We start from the raw sequence: 22,605 nt of genomic DNA, 5'->3' as shown, positions 1-22,605 counted from the left end.
ATCTCTACTAAAAACACAAAAATTAGCCGGGCGTGAAGACACGTGCCTGTAGTCCCAGCAACTCTGGAGGCTGAGGCAGGAGAATCACTTGAACCCGGGAGGCAGAGGTTGCAGTGAGCCAAGACTGAGCCACTGCACTCCAGCCTGGATGACAGAGCGAAACTCTATCTCAAAAAAAGAAAACAAAAACAAAAACAAAAACACCTTAATGACATCTGCAAAAGTCTTTTTGTCACGTAAGGTAACACGTAGCAGGTTTCAGAGAGAGAAGACACAAACCTCTTTGGGGAGGGGCGTTACTTTGCCTACCACAAAGGGTGAGGACAGCTCATGAGGCAGACGCAGACCACCACTTGGAAGCTTTCTCACTGCTATAAATCAGTACCACTCGCAATGATACAGCAGTTCAGAGAGGTCTAAGGCAAATTCCCACACTAAACGGAAAGTGGCCCAATGACAGAATTTCTTCTTCACATGGTAGGCCAAAGCTCCAAGAAGGTGACAGGACGTTGCAATATCATTTATATGAAAGAGACTGGAAAAAAACCCTGAAAACTAGACATGAGCGACTAGCTCTGATATAGTAGCTCCACTGTATACAGAACAGAAAACGTAGAAAATAAATTCATTTATCGACATTGCACACCACTTGGTCCCCTTCCCACTCCCTTGAGGTTAATGACTTGCTAATACAGGTTATTCTTTATCCAAAATGCCTGGGACCACAAGTGTTTCAGATTTTGGAATATTTGCATTTTATACTTACTGGTCGAGCATCCCTAATTGGAAAATCTGAAATCAAGCTTTGGATTTTAGAGTCTTTTGTATTTCAGATTTTTGGACTAGGGATATTCAATGTGTACAAACTCTATACTTGAGCGAGGGTTTCAACTATTACCTGTGGGCACACTCTGGGAGGCCAAGGCGGGAGGGTCGCTTGAGCTCAGGAGTTTGAGACCAGCCTGGGCAACACAGTGAGGTCTTGTCTCTAATAAAAAAGTAAAAACAATTAGCCAGGGGAGGTGATGGGCGCCTGTAGTCCCAGCTACTCAGGAGGCTGAGGCAGGAGGGTCGCTTGAACCCAGGAGGTCGAGACTGCAACGAGCTACGATCACACCACTGCATTCCATCCTGGGTGACAGACTGAGACCTTGTCTCAAAAACAGAAAGAAACAAAATGGCCAGGTGCGGTGGCTCACGCCTGTAATCCCAGCACTTTGGGAGGCCCAGGCGGGCGGATCACGAGGTCAGGAGATCAAGATCATCCCGGCTAACACAGTGAAACCCCATCCCTACTAAAAATACAAAAAATTAGCCGGGCGAGGTGGCGGGTGCCTGTAGTCTCAGCTACTCGGGAGGCTGAGGCAGGAGAATGGTGTGAATCCGGGAGGCGGAGCTTGCAGTGAGCCGAGACTGCGCCACTGCACTCCAGTCTGGGCCACAGAGTGAGACTCCGTCTCAAAAAAAAAAAAAACCAAAAATTATCTGGGCGTGGGGGCGGGCGCCTGTAGTCCCATCTACTCGGGAGGCTGAGGTAGGAGAATCACTTAAACCTGTTAGGTGGAGGATGCAGTGAGCCGGGGTCATGCTACTGCACTACAGCTTGGGAGACAGAGTCAGACTCCACCTCCAAGAAAAAAAAATACTGTAGACAAAGAAGGTATCCAGTGAGAATCTACCTAATCTGTTTGAAGCAAGTGTATCTTTCTTTGTTCAAACAAATGTAAGTGACAAGCATCAAGCTGTAGAAACTAAAGCTGAGGTCCAAGAAAACAATCTGTCCCTCAGGCTGGAGTATGGTGGCACAATCACAGCTCACTGCAGCCTAGACTGCCAGGACTGAAGCAATTCTTCCACCTCAGCCTCCTGATTAGCTGGAACTACAGGTGTAATATCATCAACCCTGGCTAATTTTTATATTTTCTGTAGGGACAAGTTTTTGCCATGTTTCCCAGGCTGGTCTCAAACTCCTGGGCTCAAGTGATCTGTCTGCCTTGGCTTCCCAAAGTGCTGGGATGACAGGCATGGGCCACTGCTCCCGACCTTCAACCGAATTCTTCAAATTATAGACTCTGTGAAGTATGTTAAAAGAAGAATGAGAAAGCAAAGACAGATATAACGGGACTGAGGCTGGGCATGGTGGCTCATGCCGGTAATCCCAGCACTCTGGGAGGCTGGGGCCGGCAGATCACCTTGAGGTCAGGAGTTTGAGACCAACCTGGCCAACACGGCCTGTCTCTACTAAAAACACAAGATAATTACCCACGTGTGGCAGCACACGCCCCTGTAATCCCAGCTATTCGGGGGGCTGAGGCAAGAGAATCACTTGAACCTGGGAGGCGGAGGGGGTGCAGTAAGCCAAGATCGCACCACTGTATTCCAGCCTGGGTGACAGAGTGGGACTCCGTCTCAAAAAAAAAAAAAAAAAGATATAAAGGGACTGACTGACTAAAAGACAGGCAAAAAATAAAGGTTGTCAGATACAATGTAAGAGAACAAATAATGCAACAGCAGACTTAAAACCTGAACTAGAAGTAGTAAAGAGTAGAATCAATGCTATAAAAATATATAAAGAGGACAAACTTGAGAAACCTTCCCAGAATGCAGAAGAAAAGCAAAAACCGATTAAAGTGATGACAGAAAAAGTGACATATAGGACAAAGAATGGAGATCTAACACAACAGTAGAGCAGAAATTACTGAAGAAAAGAATGGAACAAAGAGAGTATTTGCACTCAGAGGCATATAAGGTGAAAACTTTTCTGGTTCAAAGACACAATAACATTAATGCCAAATCAGTGCTCTTGAAGCAATGCCTTCACTTGGATACTACCAGCTCAACAAAACTCAAGAACTCCTCAAATTCACTGATGCTGCCATTCACATCTTCACACATGGCACAGACTCTCTCTCAAACTAGGAAGACAGTTGCCTTACGTGTCTGGGTCTCCCAGGCGGTGTTGGCAATACGTGTTTAGTAAATATCTGCAGAATAAGCATCAAGGCAGGACCAAACATGAGACTAATCTCGACCAGTAATAAAACTGCTCACACTGCTGCCACAGACGAGCACCTGAGATATGTTTTACGTTTCCTAGTAATGAACCCTAGAAGCTGGAGGAAATGTTTATATTTTTCAAATTTCTTTTTTATTTTTTTCAGACGGGGTCTCGTTCTGAGACCCAGGCTGGAGTGCAGTGGCACAATCATAATGAGCCTCGAACCCCTGCACTTAAAAAATTCTCCCGCCCCAGGCTCCTGAATAGCTGGGCCTACAGGTGCTTGCCACCACACCTGGCTATTTTTAAACTTGTTTATTTAAACTTGTTTAAAACAGGGCCTCACTATGTCACCCAGGTTGGTTTAGAGATCCTGACCTCAAGTGCTCCTCCCACTTTGGCCTTCCAGAATATTGGGATTACTGGTGTGAGCCACCATGCCTGGCCCTTTTGCAGATTTTTCTTTTTTTTTTTTTAATTTTTATTTATATATTTTTTGAGACAGAGTCTCGCTCTGTCACCCAGGCTGGAGTGCAGTGGCACAATCTCAGCTCATTGCAACTCCGCCTCCTGGGCTCAAGCAATTCTCATGCCTCAGCCTCCCGAGTAGCTGGGATTACAGGTGCCCACCACCATGCCTGGCTAATTTAGTAGAGACGGGGTTTCACTGTGTTGGCCAGGCTGGTCTCAAACTCCTAGCCTCAAGTGATCTGCCCACCTCAGCCTCCCAAATTGTTGGGATTACAGGCGTGAGCCACCACGCTAGGTCCCCTTTTGCAGATTTCTAAAAGGTCAAGAGTTCCTAAAGATTCCCTGACACATCCACGCTAATCTCCTAGGTTGGCCACGGAGATGAACCACATGAGCTTATCCATCATTCTTTTCTCTTGAGCTTCAGTATCCTCTTTTACAAAATTTGAAGGGGGTGGCTCACGCCTACAATCCCACCACTTGAGGAGGCTGAGGCAGGAGGATCACTGGAGCCTAGGAGTTCGAGATCAATCAGCCTGGGCAAGATGGTGAGGTCCCGTCTCCAAAAAAAAAAAAAAAAAGTTTGTTTTTTTTTTTTTTTTAAATTTTTTTTTTTTTTTTGAGATGGAGTCTTGCTCTGCCACCCAAGCTGGAGTGCAGTGGGATAAACTTGGCTCACTGCAACCTCCACTTCCTGGGTTCAAGCAATTCTCCTGTCTCAGCCTCCCAAGTAGCTGGGATTACAGGGTCCACCACCACACCTGGCTAATTTTTGTATTTTTAGTAGAGAAAGGGTTTCACAATGTTGGCCAGGCTGGTCTCAAACTCCTGACCCCGTGCTCCACCTGCCTTGGCCTCCCAAAGTGCTGGGATTACAGGCGTGAGCACCACGCCTGGTCAAAACTTTTTTTTTTTTTTTAAATCAGCCAGGCATGGTGGCACATGCCTGTAGTCCCAGCTACTCAAAAAAAATTTAGCTCATCATGGTGGTGCGCCTGTAATCCCAGTTACCTGGGAGCCTGAGGCAACAGAATTGCTTGAACCTGGGAGACAGAGGTCCCACCAGGGCGGGAGGACTGCTTGTGCGCAGGAATCTGAGGTGGCAGTGAGTTATGATAATGCCACTGACTCCAGCCTGGGTGACAAAGTAAGACCCATCTCTTAAAAAAAAAAAAGGGGTAATAATACTTCCATGGCAGGCTTATTTAGAGAACTTAATGAAATACTGTACAGAAGTACCTAGCTCAGGAACTGATACATGATAGATACTCAGGAGACGTGATTTTCCCCTGCCGTGGATGGGGAACAATAAAGCAGAGTACCACTTTATATGATTATATTATGTGGCCAGGGAAGCTCTCTTTACCAAGGTGACAGAAGGGAGTGCGAGAGGCACACAGCCGAGTACAGCGTGTTTCCAGTTAAGAAAAGAGCAGCTGCGAAGACCCTTAGGCACGAGTGCTTGGTTTGTTTGAGGAACAACAAGGATGTCAGTGTGACTAGAGCACACTGGGTTGAAGGACAGCAGGAGGACCTGAGGTCAGAGAGCTTGGGAGTGGGATGGAGGTGGGGTTAGATCTAATGGAGGGCACTGTAGGCCCCTGTTAAAACTTTGGCCTCTACTCTAAGTGATAAGAGCAATCATCAGAAGGTTTTGAACTAAGAAATGACACGATTTTACTGATATTTTAAAAACAGACTGAAGAGTAGAAGGGGAAAGGAACCAGAGCAACCAGTCAGAAGGCATTTCAGCGAACTGAACCGGGGTGCAGTGGGAAGAGAGAATTGTTCCTGTACGTGTTTTGAAGGTAAAGAAGACATTAACTGCCAGTGGATTAGATATGGAAGTGTGAGAAAGAAGTGCCAAGAATAACCCCAAGCATTTTGACATGAGCAGCCCAAAAATCAAAGCTGCCATTTACCAAGATGTGAAAGGGTAAAGGAAGACCAGGATGGTGGGTAGCGGGTGGGGCAGGATTCAGGAGTTTGGATTTGGACATGTCAGATTTGACATACCTGTTTCACAGTCCCTGAAGTGGAGACCTACCTTAGTCTCACTGAGCCGTAACTGCCGCCTAGGTAGCCTGTGGATCACTACATAGGCTGAGGGCTGGTGTGCTGGCTGTGTGCTCTCCTCGAGCCAGAACACATACGTGGTATCTGACACTAGAGCTAGGAGAGCTGATGTAGATGGGGCGTGGGAAGAGTCTGAAGCTGGTTAGTACTCTTCTACTCGGCACCTGTCCCACACTAAAAGACAGCTTCAATAGCCAACTCCCAAAAGCATCCTCTGGAATCAAGACCACCTTGTGATCACAAAAGAAGAGTATGAGGATCCTCCGGCCCAAGCCACATCATCCAGCCTCTCTTCTAACTGAACATCTCCCACACGTACAAAACAACTTGTTAGCTGTCCGCAGCCTCACGTACTACAAATCCCCATTATCTGCCCATTCTGAGACTAGAACAGCAGAATTTCACTCTAAGTTTTTGTTGGAAAGGCATAAAATAAGTATTCCTCTTGGGAAAGAAGGGTTCTCTGATTCCCAAGATATAGTAGCCATTAAATGCATCCAAAGAATATGAGTTTTTGATATATCAATGTCCAGAACCTTAATCTACTTACAGCAATTTAACCAAAGGGAATATATGCTCAACTTCTGCTACAAGAAACTGATTCACTGTTTATAACTGTAAAAAAATTGGGAACATTCTCTTGATTCAATAAAGCAAAGATGGGTTAAAGAAATCTTGGAATATAAAAGAATTCTGGGTAACTATAAGAAATGATTCCATATAAGAATATATTAAAAACATGAGGAAAAAAGCAGATTACAAATAGTATATACAGCTGGGCACGTTAGCTCACACCTATAATCCTAGCACTCTGGGAGGCTGAGGCAGGTAAATCGCTTGAGCTCAGGAGTTAGAGACCAGCCTGGCAACATGGTGAAACCCCATCTCTATTCAAAAATACAAGTATTAGCTAGGTATGGAGGTGGGTGCCTGCAGTCCTAGCTATGCGGGAGGCTGAGGTAGGAGGACTGCTTGAGCCTGGGAGGCGGAGGTTGCAGCGAGCTGAGATTGTGCCACCACACTCCAGCCTGGGCAACAGAGTGAGACCCTATCTAAAAAAAAAAAAAGAAAGAAAAACAAATAGTATATATTAATATTAATATAACCTCCAGTTTTACTGAAAAGAGTGTGTGTGTGTGTATACTAGAAATTAAATATGATTATATATGATCGCAAAATAACTGCTCTTACTTCTGGGTAGAAAGAAGGATTACGGATAATTTTTCTTCTTTTTATTTGCGTGTGTTTTCAAATTTCCTACGGTGAACAAATACTCTTTTATACTAAAAACTGTTTGTTTGTTTGTTTGTTTGTTTTTAGAGACAGGCTTCTCATGTTGCCTGGGACGGTCTCAAACTCCTGGGCTCAAGCGATCCTCCCATCTCCGCCTCTCAAAGTGCTGGGATGAAAGGTGTGAGCCACTGCAACAGGCCAAGACTTTATATTCTATATAAAGCCTCTCATATTTGTGGTTCATGTTTGGAACTTTTACTTTTTTTTTTTTTTTTTTTTTAACATCTCCCTATGTCCCTAGTATATACTTCATCTAGGTCAAAAGACTTTCTCCTGAGAAGACATTTGCGGAACCTCCCTGAAGGCCTGTCCCTCAAGGGACGTGATGCTCACTGCTCTGCAGAGAAGTCAGTCACAGGGTCTTCCCGCCTCCACACAGCACTTCGCTCCCGAGCTCGGTGGCTACTATGTCCCTAGCCTAGTAACTGTTATTACACGTGGGAAAGGTGAGGCCGACTGGACTGCCCTACTCTTTACCTGGCTGAAAACCCAACTGTTAAGCAGAGACTAAGAGCTCCACAGTCCCCATCAGCAACAGGGAATCGGCTTTGTTTTCTATAAACAGACAGGCAAGAAAAACGTTCAGGTTAAAACACAGTCCTCAGAGGAAGGAAAATAGAAACCAGGCAGCGGGGAATGCTTCATATTCCTACAAGTTTTTTTTCTAAGTGAACACATGGTGTCTGCTTCTCTCTAGTCACCTATTTATCACTCTCCTCCTTAGAGAAGGGAAAAAGCCCTGGCTGTTTTCCTAGTGCAGAGTTTTGTGGTGGGGCGGGGGGGGGGGGAGGAAGGGGGGAGAAAGGAGGGTGCTTTGAGCATGATGCAAACCATTTGGAGCTGAGTGAGAGCACTGCCAACACAAGCTGCACTATTTAAACAAGTGAGGAAATGATCGTATATACAACATGCCAGCGAGCACACACACACACCAAAGGAAGTCGAGAGGGCTTTTTTTTTTCAGGACACAGAGCTGGATGTCAGCGGCTAAAAGGTCGATATTTTCCCTTAACACCCTTCTCAATGACTTAATCATGTTCCATTTGCACAGAAAACTTCCCAAGAATAAAAAAGTCTGGAGAATTAAGAGGAGGGGCAAATGGGGAGGGATGTTTGGCCTGGGGCTGACCTTATCCGAGGTTTTCTCCACGTAGCAGGGGTCCTGAGGGGCAGCCAGCAAGGGGACAAAGCCCGAGAGAAGCCGATCCTCTTCCAGGATAAGAAGGGTGAGGTCATCATCCGGGTCCTTGTACAGTGGCACCTCAGACTGATTCACTGCAGTCAGTATGTTACAGAAATCAGCCAGCGTCGACCACACATCCACAGCAACACTGTGAGAAATAAGGTAAGAAAAGAGCAGCTCTAAAGAGGAGCCAGTAAAAAAAAGAATTCTCAGTACTTGCGAGCAGGGAAGTACTTGCAGCAAATGTTGTCTAGGCTGGCATCTGCCAGGAAATCATACCCCAAATGGGAGGAAACAAAACTGTGCCCAAGGCAGCAATCTAAGGTATGTGTATGTGGAGCTACACAAAGTGGAAATTGATTAGGGGGAGTTTGTAATCCTCACCAGAGAGGAAAAAGAATTTAGAGAATCAGTTGCCTAATGCAGGGCCCTGTCATCTTTCCAGACAGTGTGCCTGAGACGCTCACTCAAACACTCTAGACAGCCAGTGCCTGAGGCTGCTCCCAGAATTCCCCACCGCTGTCCAGCCAAGTATATGCCATACTGAGCACCAGCCTCTCCTCCCCCAGCCACAGCCATGGCGGGTCTAGTCACAATACAGCAAGAGTCATGCAGGTTTTCCTCCTACAATGCTTTAGAAATCTCTTCCCTACACATAGGCAGGCAATCAGGCAATCAATCAATCAATCAATCAATCAATCAAACAAAAACTTCATTCCTGGCCCATCAAGATCCTCACAGGAAGGTAAAGCCTCTTACACACTTCATTAGCGCTGTCTCAGCCATTCCATGCCTCTCCTTTCTCTCATGTGTGGAAGGTTAGATACAGGGTGACCAACCATTCTGGTTTGTGTGGGACTGTCCCGGTTTTAGCACTGAACATCCCCAGAAACCCCCCAGTCCTGGGCAAACTGGGACGGCTGGCTTAACTGTGTATCACCAGGTCCTGGTTGAACCTGAGAAGAAACCTTGAAACTGCGAAGTCTGGCTCTCCCTAATTAAAATTTCAGGGTAGAATTATAAAAAAAGAGGTTCATTTCTCTGTCACCATCACTTGTCAAAAATCAACTGTGGGCCAGAGTCCTGCTTTGGTGGGTGTTGAGGATCCATAAGGCTTTTTTTTTTTTTTTTTTTTTTCTGCCTACCCAGGGATACTCCAAATTGTGGTAAAGACATAAGGCCAGCCAAGGCTACAGATGTGGCTTTCTTCTCCAGGGAAGCACCTAACTAGGAGTCTGGAACAGATAGTGTCCTATGGATGCTGAGTTTTACTCTAAAAGAAGAGAGATCCATAGGAGAATTACAAAGACAAGCTTCACAATTAGATTCACGAGCTAGAGTGGCAAGAGGCAGTATGTAAAGAGAGCTGTACGAATCATCCTGGGCTGGGTGTGGTGGGCCACGCCTGTAATCCCAGTACTTTGGGAACATGGGAAGGGAGGATCACTTGAGGCCAGGAGTTCAAGACCAGACTGGGCAACACAGTGAGACCCTCTCACTAAAAACACCCAAGAAGAATCATCCTGGAATCTCCCCAGTGGAGTTACTGCCTATGAGTCCTACTAGGGAGGGGTCTCAGATCTAAGCAATTTGTTTCTCTTGGAGACTAAGAATCTTCGGGGGATGGCAGAAAAGAAAGCATTCGAGGCACATGCCACTGAAGGTGACAGTGGGGAAGAAAGTGGAGCAGAGGGATGGGAACTCCCTGACTGGCTCCAGGTGGAAGGAGGCTGCACTGGTTTATTTACTGTAATCATTGCACTAGGAAAAGGCAATGAAATTAAACATCTTGTTTTCAAGAGTGTCCTGGGAACCAGGCAGAACACAGCCCCATTAATCACACAACGGCACATAATCAACACACGTGTACTGCAGAAGTAACTCGCTTCACAGGCTTTACCCAGGAAAAAGAACATGTTTGGGAAGAATCACCGGAGGGACGAGTTTTTGAAAGCCTCTCTCAGCGCAGACACCGACAACCAGACTCATTCACAAAGCTCCATCTTTTGGCTCAGCCGGGTTTGGCTGTCAGAAATGTTTAAATATGGAAAAAAATAAACAGTTGCAACACGTTTCTGTGCAGAGATCTGCCTGAGCTCCTTTGTGATGTAATGGGAAACGCGGCATTCAGGCTACCAGCTGTAGAATAAACAGAACTTCGAGGGTTAAAAGGAACTGAACTTTCCACGACCCCATCTGCAGAGAAGAAAATAATAAGAGGAATGATGCACTGCCCCACAGCCCTGATAGTTTATCCTCCGGTCCCGGCTGCAGAGACAAGCACCGGATGTGATAGGACTGCTCAGGGCCGCCTCCGAGGTTAGTGCTGCCCATGGGAGACGCACAGGGAGGCTCTTCCAGTTCCCCGCTTCCTCCCCCAGTGCCCTGCTGGCCACTTGAGCCCACTGCCTGAGTCTGATCCCACAGCACTGGTGAGCTTTGGCCAACAGGCACTGCTCGGCTGCAGAGCAGCAATTTGGAAAATAAACAGGAAAGACGACAGTGAGAAGGAAGAAGGTGAAAAGTCTCCCAGATGAATTTTTGGCTTGGGGGCCCTGGTTGGTGCTGTGCAGGTCAAGGCTGCTGCAGGACATAGCTGGGGGTTGGGGGTGGTGTGGGCAGCAGCATCCCCAGCCAGAGAGAGGCGGCCGAAAATTACCCACGGCTGCCACAGTGGGAGGCCCCACATCCCTCTCTCATCCTCCCACCCCTACCATCTTGGATCCAAGATGAAGAAATATGTGGTACCATGTGGTTCTCATTACCATGCTCTCCTGTCCCCTAAGGCTCAGATAAACCAAAACTGACTCCTCCCAGAGACTGTTGGCCACCACTAGGGACCCCTGCCCACATATGCCTTTTTGCCCATTACCACCCACCTTGTACCAAAACCTTAAGACTCACTGCAAAAATAAGGTGGCTGAGAATCCCTACCTCAATGTTGATTTGTAAGACAGCAGCTGATGCCAAAAGACGTAGGGAGTGCCCAGAGTTCCCAACTCAGAAATATAAATAAAAGTGGTCCAAGAGCCAAGCTAGACTGTGCAGAACCCAGGAAATACACAAAGTCTTCAATGAGAGGTCATTTCTGCTCTGGTTAATTCCGATTGGTCTTGTACTCTGGTTGTGAGTAGCTGCCTTCTTCTGGTGTTTCAGGGGGATCACCCAAACTCAGTTCACATTCATGTCATCAGTTATCTCCTTTCATCAAACACCACAGACATGAACACAACTACCCAGAGACCCACGGGCTACACAGTGACTCTCTACAGCAGTGAGGGAGTGTCAGGAAACTCAAAGGAAGAGGTGCTTTGAAAAACCAGGTGAGATGTCTGAACTCAAAAGTTAAGGTATTTGTAAAAGTATGAGGTAATTCCTGGAAGCTGGGCAACATCACCTCAGCTTACCCCAATCAGGCCTCTGGGCTGGGAGGTCAGTTCTGTGGGTGAATATAGGATTTCCTGTCTGTAGAAGGAGAAAAGTTTAACGTTTTCCTGCTTTAATTCCTCATCCCAACCAGGAGCACCTTCTAACCTTCACCCGACAGCAGTCCTTCGACCCTATGGATTCAAGGTTGGCCTGGGCCAAGGAGCCAAAAGTCAAATTCGGGTGGGGTGAGGATCTGTAAAGAGCTGCCACTCTTTTGGAAATGCTTGGGAAATAACTTCCCAAAAGGTTTCCCAAATAATCTCAAACAACTTTTGATTCTAAACGGACCCTCTAGAGTGCTGTGGGCTCAGGCAGGTCCTTCTGGTTTGTTCTGGTTCAATGTACATTTTGGGGAAATTCCCAGAGCCCACAATATCCCACTAAAGTTAGGGCGGATTCTTCCCCAGACAGACACAAAGCAGCCAGAGAATATGAAACTGGGTCCAATGAGCCTGTTTATGGCTCCCAGAATGATGGCCAGGGAGTCTCTCAGCAGCTGTGATGTGATTAGTGAGCAGGGATCAGCAGTTGCAAGGTGACCCACTGGCCCAACCCCACAGAACACACCACATACCAGGACAGCAGACCCCTGGCTGGAGTCTGAAAGCCAGATCCTAGTTTGGGACAAACCAGCAGTGACTAGTTACAAGTATGCACTCAGAACCAAGGCTCACTTGCTTCCCTACAGACATGCATTCACTTAGTCCACCAGGAAAGGAAAAAAATAAGAGTTAATTTACTTTTTATTGCCTCAAAATTCCAAGGTTTAATGTATCTGTCAGTTTGAGTGCAGTGCAGCTGCTGGCCGATACAATGCAGCCCAGGCCAGCCCAGGTGACTGGGGAAACACATTTCACAGAAACAAACCAACACACACTCCTGGCTGGTTGTTTGGGGGATATGGACTCGGGGAATCAGATTAACCCTTCAGGCTGAGGTGAGTTCTGCAAATAGCCATAGAAAGGTAGCTGAAGTCCAGGCAACTGAGAAGCCCTGCTCTCAGACGGGCCATGGGCTTCTGTGTTCCTAAGATGTGGCTTTTCTCACAGGAGAGGTTATCCAACTGCAGCATCCCCTGACAGATTAAGGAATGCCAGTTGAGACACGTTAACTACAGTAATCTACCTTCTTGCCCAGAGCTCAGAAAGGGACTCTGCCAGCTTCACAGGGAAGGGGTCAGGCAGGACTTTTTCTGAAAGCTCCACTGGGGCAGGACTGAGAAGAGGAGAGAGTCTGAAAAGAGCGGAGCACTAACGCCTGACCAAGACTCAGTCCATCTTTCTGGCAAGTCTAAGGAGGACGAAGCACTCGTACCCTCCTTCATATTTTACTGGGGGAACAAGCTGACTGGTGATTAATATCAAGTACAATGACCCCACGTTACAAGCCTGCTGGGGCCTGTGGAGGTGGCCATTTCCTGTGTAATACCAGCTTGTTTAAACACTAGCACTCAAACTCCACAGCTGCAGAACAAACCCGGAAAGAGCTGAGTGAGAAGAAGCCGTGCATTGTGTTTCAGAGCGATGGAAGATCAGAGAAGCAGCACAGATGGGAAACAAGTTGGGTCTTCTGGTTCCCGGAGTGAGGAGATCTGGAAACACAGCCAAGATGGCACAGAAGCTAGGCACAAGGAAGCCGAAAAAGAGGATACCTGTGTGGTACAGACAAAGACAGACAAACGGCTGTAACAAGAGAGCCACACCTAAGACATGCAGTATCTGCTTTTTCAAACTGTTTCCCTGTGGGCCATTACATCCTGGCCTACAACTCTCCACACAGGGGTCAGAGGCTAACAGGAGACCACTGTTGCCGCGGAGAACTTCTCACTCCACTGGAGAAAACTGCGGGAAGTCAGCAGCTAACAGCAGAAATGGACTTGAATCCAGTAAGTCTGGCAGAGTTATAAGAATAACACCTGGGCTTGAAATGGCTCAGCACGCCTCTTGGAAAGTCAAGATGTCACGCCAACTCTGTCTGCAGCGGGCTAAGGATTTGATTCTGGTACCTCAGTGCTAGGTAGCTCAATAGGCCCGGGGTTGGGGTGGAGATGGGGAGAATTCTAGGCAGCTCCTGGAGATTTCTAGCAACAATGTGTCATCTAGATGCCACATGATACAAAGAAGAGACAAAGGTGTCAAAGGTCACCATTCCAGGAGTTAAGATATGAGCAGCAAGATACCATCCTCTAAGAATAAGATGTTTACTGGGTGACCGACCACTACAGAGTATAAGACTTAGGTGAAGATAATCCCTTCTATCTTTCTCGTTTATACCAACAAGTCAACTTGGGCCTTTGGGAGAGTACTCACCCTAAATCAATTTTTCCCAAAAGGGCAAGTCAAATTCTGAAGCTTAGTCATCCTGCCCTACTGCAAGAATATAAACCTCTCCACGTTCTAAGCAGGGCAGCTGGAACCCTATGACCAGCAATAGGTCACAGTAACCTCATTCCAGGATTTCTCAAGTATCAGAGCACCTCTACCATCTACTGCCCCCAACATGTATGGGGTCAGTGCCTTATTTTATTTCAGTTCTCCAAAGCTACACTCGTATGTACAGCCTCAGTCGTATCACTGTGGTGTGTTAAACCCATCAGCACTGTATGTTTGGGAAAGAGCAGCCCCTAGGGGATCTTGACATCTCCACGGCATGAGGGGAGCCCTCGGCGGCCTCCCTGGTGCGGATTCTCACGGTTCCTGCCTCTCCAAACTTTTAGCTGTAACCACTCCAACACGTCTTCTTAGCTTAGCACACACTGGACCCAAATAACCTCAGCCCAGAGCTGGAAAGTACTCTCCCTGGGGTCAGCTGCTGTACCCTGCTGGGGTCAGACTGGAGCCTTAGGCCAACACCCCTTCCTCTCACAAGGAGTCCTATGGGAGGCGTGGGGAGGGGACAGGGGCTCCTGCCGTGGGAGAGATCACGTGTGCCCCACTCAGCATTTGGAGGAAGAGGAACCCCCTGGTGCCAGGCTGCAGTGCTAACGCCCCAACCCGGAGCCAGGGAGACTGGGTGGGGAGCCAGGGTAGCAAAGGGGCTTCCCACAGTCACCACCACTTCCTTCAGGGAAGTGCTGATGGACTATTACTCAGTGACCTCCTAAAATGCCCTTTTGGGAAGACGTACTAAGCGTCCTTGAAGGGGTGCCGATTAGGCTTGGGATTAGTTCTTATTTCAGAGCTGCCCTATGAAGGTGAGTGAACTAGTTGTTTTTAACTTGAGAATTTCTATCTCATCTACAGAGTCAACACACGGAAGCTCCCTGAGGAAGTCAGCTTACTGCATATGCCCTACGTCTCCCTCTTTCTCCCTACGTGACAATACCTCAGAGGGCTCCCGACGACCCTTCTCCACTGTGCTCTGTAGACTATGGAAGACGAACCATGGAAAAGCAGCAAGGACAAGAATTTCTAGAGTTTTTTTTTTTTAAACAGTACTCCAATCCAACAGTGTGATAAATGCATCCGAGCTACAATTAGGAAGATATATAGCATCAGAATGCGAAGGTCTGGGCAGCCTGGTGAAACGCGGGCTCTCCAGAGCCCCAGCTATGTTTCCCATTATGTAACCCTGGTCATGGGCAGACAGCCAGACTCCAAATGAAAAAGAGACTCTGGCTTGGCACTGGTTCTATTTTCCTATCCTCATTCGGGGTCAGCGCAGTGTCATACAGCTGCAGAGAAAGCTCTGGGGATTAAACCTGGGAAAGCCTCCAAGACTAGGACCTGGGTTCAAGTACCAGCTGAAAGCAATAAACCAACTGCCACAGCTGGGCTAGGTTTGGATGTTCTCAAAGTCCCCTGACTCTTTCACTTACTGAGAACTAGAGATCAGTATAAGTGAAGATTTGGCCTCGGCAGAGACTGAAATGAGGTAGGCTGTCCCACTGCCCTAGCCTTGCCAAAGGTCCTGGGATGCAAGGGGTCACTATGCTCAGGTTCATGAAGCCTGTAGCTCTACTACTCTCTAGCACGACTTTGCTTGTGCTCACTTGCCGAAGTAGGGGCGCAGCTGCCTCTCCCTTCTCACCAGAGGCTTGGTGTGGAAGGGAACACAAACTCTGCTAGCAGATGGGGCAAGTAGATGGGCCCTCCAAACACAGCAGTCTGTTCTAAATACACCAACTTTCACAGTGGCCCCAGACCACTCTCCACATCCTGCTATAATCCTCTATCCCAACAAACTCCTGGGATTACGAAGCCATTCTGTTACAATCCCTAACGGGTACAAATGGGAAATCAACTTGCTTCCATACATGCTGGCTCTAGTACACAGATCTAATAAGTGCCACAGTGAGGGAAGGCCCCCATGCCCAGCAATCCTGCCCTCCTCACTCTGCAGTGCCAGCAATACTCTCATCACCACCCTAAGTGTTTCACATGTGCCTGCTACTGTGGACTTGACTGGAAGGAAGAGGAGAGAACCAAGGAAACTAATGATGAAGCCTGGAATTCCCCTCAGAGAGGGGAAGATGCTGTGCAATGATTCTCTAACTGCATAAGGAAAGAAGGTAACAATTAAAGACAGGGAGGGAACGAAGGAAGAGAGATGAAAGAAGGGTCCCACGTGTCAGAGGGACCATTTGCAAGTGGGGTTTCTGGAGGAAAAGCAAAGGGGACTTCCTCTTTGTAGGAAAAACAGGCTCTCTGGTCACCTTATCTTAGGATCAGAGAAATGTATCTTTGCAAAGAAGAAACGCAGGCAAAGACCAATGAAAGCATGCCAAGAAAGGGCACTAAACAGCAGCCATTTCCTTCCTGCTCCCTCGAGAGCATTTCCAAACCCTTCAAAACGAAGAGCAGCAAGAAGGACTTTACAAGCGTCGGGGGGGTCACAGTTTCGGCATCTACAGAACCACTGGGGTGTGTTACTCTCTATGACCTTACAAGAAAAGCCTCTTCAATCTATAAGGTCGGTGGGCACAAGATAAAGTTTGAAACCCACAGAAGCACCATACCCTTGCCAATCTCTCAGAGTATTTACTCAGTGAGTATTAGGAAGCTACATGAGAATATGGGAAACAAAAGGAGGAAGGTGCAATTCTGATTCCATTTTCCAGTCCTCTGATCTGAAGGCTCTGAGGTGGGACTACCCTCCGTGGTAGTCAGGCCAGGTTTGCTCTGTTGAACAGGGGCACCAGTCCTTAAATAGCCATGCCTTGGGGTCAGGCCCCAGGATAGCAAAGCCTCTCTTTCATGCTTAAACTTGCATTCCAGAGATAACCAGCTGCTGATCCTAACTGCAGAGAGAGAGAAAGAGAGCACAGGAGGAGACGTTTTTCTCTATTACACTGATCTCTCTAGCCCAGTCTGGCTTCACGAGAGAGCAAGTGGTATCCACAGCTACAGTAATGTATTTGCTGGGCAATTAAATTCAATATACTATTTGGTCAGATTTGCTCTCCTCGTGAAGAAGTCTGAGAAGACTAAGCAAATATGACTCAAATGTCCCAACCCCCTCTGCCTCTCTGTAGCCCAGAATGTGAAGCCCAGCCGGGGATGGCTGTAGCTTGGACCACGTGCCTGCCTGTAGATTGAGCCCTTGCCCAAAGATGGGCAGCAGCTCAGAGCCGGCAACGAGCCATTTGCTGCAGCATCCAAAGAGAAAACAGACTCAGCATCTCAAGCAAATGAGACCCAGCACTTCCTGTGTGAGCTTTCCATTTCCTCAGCCAAACAAAAGCCAAAAAGGAGTGAGAGAGGGAGGAGGGATGAAGGGAGACATGCTGCGTGAGAGAGCTAGCAGACCTGTGGCCCGGGATCTGGGTAAACAGGGGCTGTGTGAATCCTATCTAAGCGACTGGTGGTTGTGAGGTGAGGTGACCCAGGGAAGGCCCAGGCTCCAGGGACAGATGGTCTGCCTCCCTACCCTGAGAGTAAGGAAGGGACACTCAGTGACCCTTGTGCATGCTCAGAAGCAGTGGCTTAGATACTTGGAGAACTGAGTCCTTTCTTGGCATTTTCTTCCCAAAACTGCCAACTGCCTAGTCCTCATTAGAGATTAATAGCCTGAAAAGTTTGAGGCTGTAGATGTTAACTCTTTGGGGATCACTGCTGAGAAACAGCTGTCCCCTAGCCAGCAGATCCATCAGTTCCTTTCTGTGGCCCAAGCTGCACAGCTTGGAGCTCCAAGGCTTCAGCCTGGAGTGCATTTTGGAAACCTAGGAGGGACCACAGATAGGATACAGAGAACTGTCCGATGCTGTGAGTGCCGACCACACAGTGACAGAGCTAGAGGTGGGAAGGGCATGGGGAGACTGAGATTAATAACAGTCCAGAGGTGCATCCTGAGGCAAGGACAGGGAAAAAACTGAGAAAGAAAGGAGGAAGAATCAGACTACACAGTCTACACAGAAACTGTTGCCCAGAAATCTCTGCTTTACCTTCCCTCTGGAGGTCACCCATGAGTCTAGGAGACTCACATAGCTGGTCCCCAGGTCAGACAAGCTCCCCTCCCTACTCCCCAAAAGTGCCCTCCACAGTAGCCAGGGTCTCCATAATCTATCCTCCAGCATTACTTCTCTCTAGAGAAGAACACTAGAGATGCTTGTTCTGAAACACACATAAATGCATAACACAGAGCATGAAGGAGCTTTGGTACAAAGCACCAGCCGAAGACCACACTCAGAGAATGCGGCGTAGGGGAAGAAAAGGAAGAGGGAAACGAGAAATGGTGGGGGTGAAACGGAGAAAAACAGAGACACCAAGGAAGAGTAGAGATAAGAAAGAGAGGCCCAGCACTGTGGCAGGCCGAGGCAGACTGCTTTAGTCCAGGAGATCAAGGCCAGCTTGGGCAACATGGCAAAGACCCATTTCTATTTTAAAAATACAAAAAATTAGCCAGGTGTGGTGGTGCACGCCTGTAGTCCCAGCTACTTGACAGACTGAGGTGGGAGAATCACCTGAGCCCAGGAGGTTGAGGCTGCAGCGAGCTGTGATTGTGCCAATGCACTCCAGCCTGGGTGACAGAGCGAGACCCTGGGAAAGGAAGGTAGAAAGGCAGGAAGGGAGGGAAGAAGGAAGAAGAAAGAAAGAAGAAAGAAGGGAGGGAGGGAGGGAAAATTTAAAGTGAGCAGGAGGGAGAGATGAACAGTCAACAGGGCTGAACAGAGATGGAGCCTACACACACGTACATGAAGATACAATTGTACAAACATGAACACACATAGTGACACTAACACAAAGAAGAATGTGACAGATGGAACATGGACAGAGATTGAAGTCAGCAAGCTTTTTCTGTAATGAGCTGGATTGCAAATATCCTAGGCCGTGTGAACCACACAGCCTGTGGCAACTACTCAACTCTGCTCTGTAATGTGAAATCAGCCATAGACACAGTGTAAACAAATAAGCATGGTTATATTCCAATCAACTTTATGGACACTAAAATCTGACTTTTATACAATTTTCATGAGTCATGAAATGGTACTCGTTTGATTTTTTGTTTAACCATATAAAAATGTAAACCATTATTAGCTTGTGGGCCATGGTATGCTGATCCCTGATACAGGCGCGCGCGCGCGCGCGCGCACACACACACACACACACACACACAGCAGAGGCAGACAAAAGCAGAGGCAAGGAGAAATGCAGAGGCAGGCAGGCAGAGACAGGTGAGGATAGACAGACAGACAGGGAGGTAGGTAAAAGGCAAGGCAGGCAGACACAAGAAGACCCACATACACAGAAATCCCCCCTCTAACAGAGAGATCCAGACTGGCACACAGAGACATAGTTACACACAAACATGGACATGAACACAGACATTCAGGAACATATACTCACAGACACAGACACAGACATGAATGGGACCAAAGCAGACTCAGACTGACATGGACTCAGAATCAGAAAGACACAGGTTGGACATGCTGGCTCATGCCTGTAATCCCAGCACTTTTAGAGACAGAGGCGGGTGGATCACTAGAGGGCAGGAGTTTTGAGACCAGCCTGACCAACATGGTGAAACCCCATCTCTACTAAACCCAAAGAAATTAGCCAGACCTGGTGGCTCACACCTATAAGCCCAGCTACTCGGGAGGCTGAGGTGGGAGAATTGCTTGAACCCAGGAGGCGGAGGTTGCAGTGGGCCGAGATCATGCCACTGCACTCGAACCTGGGCAACAGAGCAAGACTCTGTCTGGGAAAGGAAAAAAAAAAAAAAAGAAAAAAAAGGCCAGACGCGGTGGCTCACACCTGCAATCCCAGCACTTTGGGAGGCCAAGGTGGGTGGATCACCTGAGGTCAGGAGTTTCAGACCAGCCTGGCCAACATGGTCAAATCTTATCTCTACTAAAAACACAAAATTAGCTGGGTATGGTGGTACATGCCTGTAGTCCCAGCTACTTGGGAGGCTGAGGCAGGAGAATTGCTTAAACATGGGAGGCCAAGGTTGCAGTAAGCTGAGGTCACGCCATTATACTCCAGCCTGGGCAATAAGAGCAAAACTCCGTCTCAAAAAAAAAAGGCTGGGCATGGTGGTTCACGCCTATAATCCCAGCACTTTGGGAGGCCGAGGTGAGTGGATCGCCGAGGTCAGGAGCTTGAGACCAGCCTGGCCAATGTGGTGAAACCCCGTCTCTATTAAAAATACAAAAACTAGCCGGGCATGGTGGCAGATGCCTGTAATCCCAGCGACACGGGAGGCTGAGGTAGGAGAATAGCTTGAACCCAGGAAACAGAGGTCGCAGTGAGCCAAGATTGTGCCACTGCACTCCAGTCTGGGCGACAGAGCGGGACTCCATCTCAAAAAAAACCACACAGCTACAGATGCGGACACAGAGACATGGAAACACAGAAAGAGACCTCCATGGGGACACACGAACCCCATACAGAGACATATATACTCAAGGATATACAGACACAAACAGGTAGAGACACAAATACAGACACAGATATGGACATCCCACATGAACACATACGGTAACACACGTGGCCACAGTTGGATGGATGCACGTGGACACGTAAACACAGACAGACATGGATAGGCACACCGAAAGACCCCCAGACAGGCCCCCAGAGGCAGACACACAGAACTCTGCACTCAGACACAAAGACACACACAGACTTACAGACACACAGACAAATGGACCTAGACAAGCACAGAGTCGGACACAACCCAGACACAGATATAGACAAAGATAAAAGAAGTAACCATATGGGGTTGCACAACACTCTGTAAATGTAATTTATGTCACTGAACTTAGAAATGGTTAACATGGCAAATGTTATATATATTTATCTCCACAACTAAAAAAAAGAAAAAGGCATACAAACACATAAACTGATCTACGTAAATACACCCAGGCAGACACACAGACTCCAACACCTGCCCCCCGCCCCCAATACACAAATGCTCTGTCCCACACACAAATGCTCTGAGAGATGCCACAGTGACACACAAAGACAGGGGGTGAGGGCAGGGGCATGGTGAGAAGACGGGACGAGGGCAGGGGCATAGTGAGAAGACAGAGACGAGGGCACAGGCATGGTGAGAAGACGGGATGAGGGCAGGGGCATGGTGAGAAGATGGAGACGAGGGCAGGGGCATGGTGAGAAGATGGGGCGAGGGCAGGGGCATGGTGAGAAGACGGAGACGAGGGCAGGGGCATGGTGAGAAGACGGGGGTGAGGGCACAGGCATGGTGAGAAGATGGGACGAGGGCAGGGGCATGGTGAGAAGACGGAGACGAGGGCAAGGGCATGGTGAGAAGACGGAGACGAGGGCAGAGGCATGGTGAGAAGATGGGGCAATGGCAGGGCCATGGTGAGAAGATGGGGCAATGGCAGGGGCATGGTGAGAATACAGGGGGCAAGGGCAGGGGCATGGTGAGAGGGCAGGGGCATGGTGAGAAGACAGGGCATGAGTGAATGGAGGAGAAATGTGCCTGCACTCAGCCTCCCCACATGCTGCCATGCCAGGAGACAAAGTGCAGAAGGCAGCACAAGTAGCAGTGCAAGAGCCTTAAAGATGCAGAGAAGGCCGGGTGTGGTGGGTCATGCCTGTCATCCCAGCACTGTGGGAGGCCGAGGCAGGTGGATCACCTGAGCTCAAGATTTTAAGATCAGCCTGGGCAACATGGCAAAAAATACATGTTTTTCTCTACCAAAAAATACAAAAAATGAGCCAGGCGTGGTGGTGTGCACCTGTGGTCCCAGCTACTCAGGAGGCCGAAGCAGGAGGATCACATGAGCTGGGAGGTGGAGGTTGCAGTGAGCTGAGATCATGCCACTGCATCCAGTCTGGGTGACAAAGTGAGACCCTATCTCAAAAAAAAAAAAGCAAGATGCACAGAAAAGCTAGTAAGAGAAAGAAACAAAGTCTCACACATATCCACACAGATCCAGACTCCAGAGGCAGCTGCAGAGATGGTGAGTATGCACAATATGGAGTGAGGATGAGGGAGGGAGAGCAAGAACAAATAAAATGGAGAGTGAGAGGAAAGAGTGAGTGTGAGAGGAGAGGAAAGAAGCCTGGAGAACAGGAAAAAATAATCGAAAACATCAGAGGACAGGGAAGGTGTTCAAAAAAAGTTCAAGTAAAGAAGAAACAGAGAAGCAAGCAAGCTGTGGGCAGAAAGAAACAGAGCAGGATGAAGAGGGGAGATGTAGGAACATGGGCAGGCCCAGGCCAGTGGTGCTAAAGCAACGGGCAGGTCAACTCACTGCGAAGGCAGATCCAGGGATGTGGGAGGAGGATTCCAGGTGTCTGGGTAGCCGAGCATCCAATCTGACCAGACTTTGACACTAGGGAGCAGCTCCTTCAGGTCCGGGACAAAGGAAGACACCTTGATGTCATCTTGGTCCTCCTGGTCCTCAGGAGAGGACAGCTGAGCTGCAGAGGCAAAGGGTGAGAACTGGGCCTATGTCTGCTGTAGCCCCCGAGTGAGGCCTGGGGCGCTGGGACGGCAGCAAGCTCTTAGGGAAGGGAGACCAAGTCCACAGGAAAGATGGGCCCGGAAGCGAGGAGAAGCGCCAGCACCTAAGAGGATTCTGAAAAGTAGGACAAACAGAGAACCAGTGTACTGGGTCTGCCCCTGGACACCACTGCTTCTGCTTCACCTGTGGCTTGGCCGAAGCCTCTCCTCTGGCCTCCAGCCCGCCCTGCCAGCCTTCCTTCAGCACAGTACCAAGATGGCACCAGAGTTCTTGCCAAAACTG

The 22,605-nt window shown here is 48.3% G+C and overlaps 1 protein-coding gene across 2 annotated transcripts in view; it reads right to left on the bottom strand.

Annotated features, from left to right (window-relative positions):
* SMG6 (SMG6 nonsense mediated mRNA decay factor) overlaps positions 1-22,605 on the bottom strand; it is a 244,460-nt gene that overhangs the window by 105,805 nt on the left and 116,050 nt on the right. For both annotated transcript variants that reach the window (XM_050763507.1, XM_050763508.1), the window contains exons 12-13: positions 22,111-22,279; positions 7,968-8,169 (exon numbers count right to left, since the gene is read on the bottom strand). In XM_050763507.1, coding sequence (XP_050619464.1) covers positions 7,968-8,169; positions 22,111-22,279 — 371 coding nt within the window. The remainder of the gene's footprint in view (positions 1-7,967; positions 8,170-22,110; positions 22,280-22,605) is intronic.

Source organism: Macaca thibetana, chromosome 16, assembly GCF_024542745.1.
Source record: "Macaca thibetana thibetana isolate TM-01 chromosome 16, ASM2454274v1, whole genome shotgun sequence".
Taxonomy (NCBI): Eukaryota; Metazoa; Chordata; class Mammalia; order Primates; family Cercopithecidae; genus Macaca; species Macaca thibetana.
Note: the sequence above shows the minus strand (reverse complement) of the source record. Positions and strands in the feature narration are given on the sequence as shown.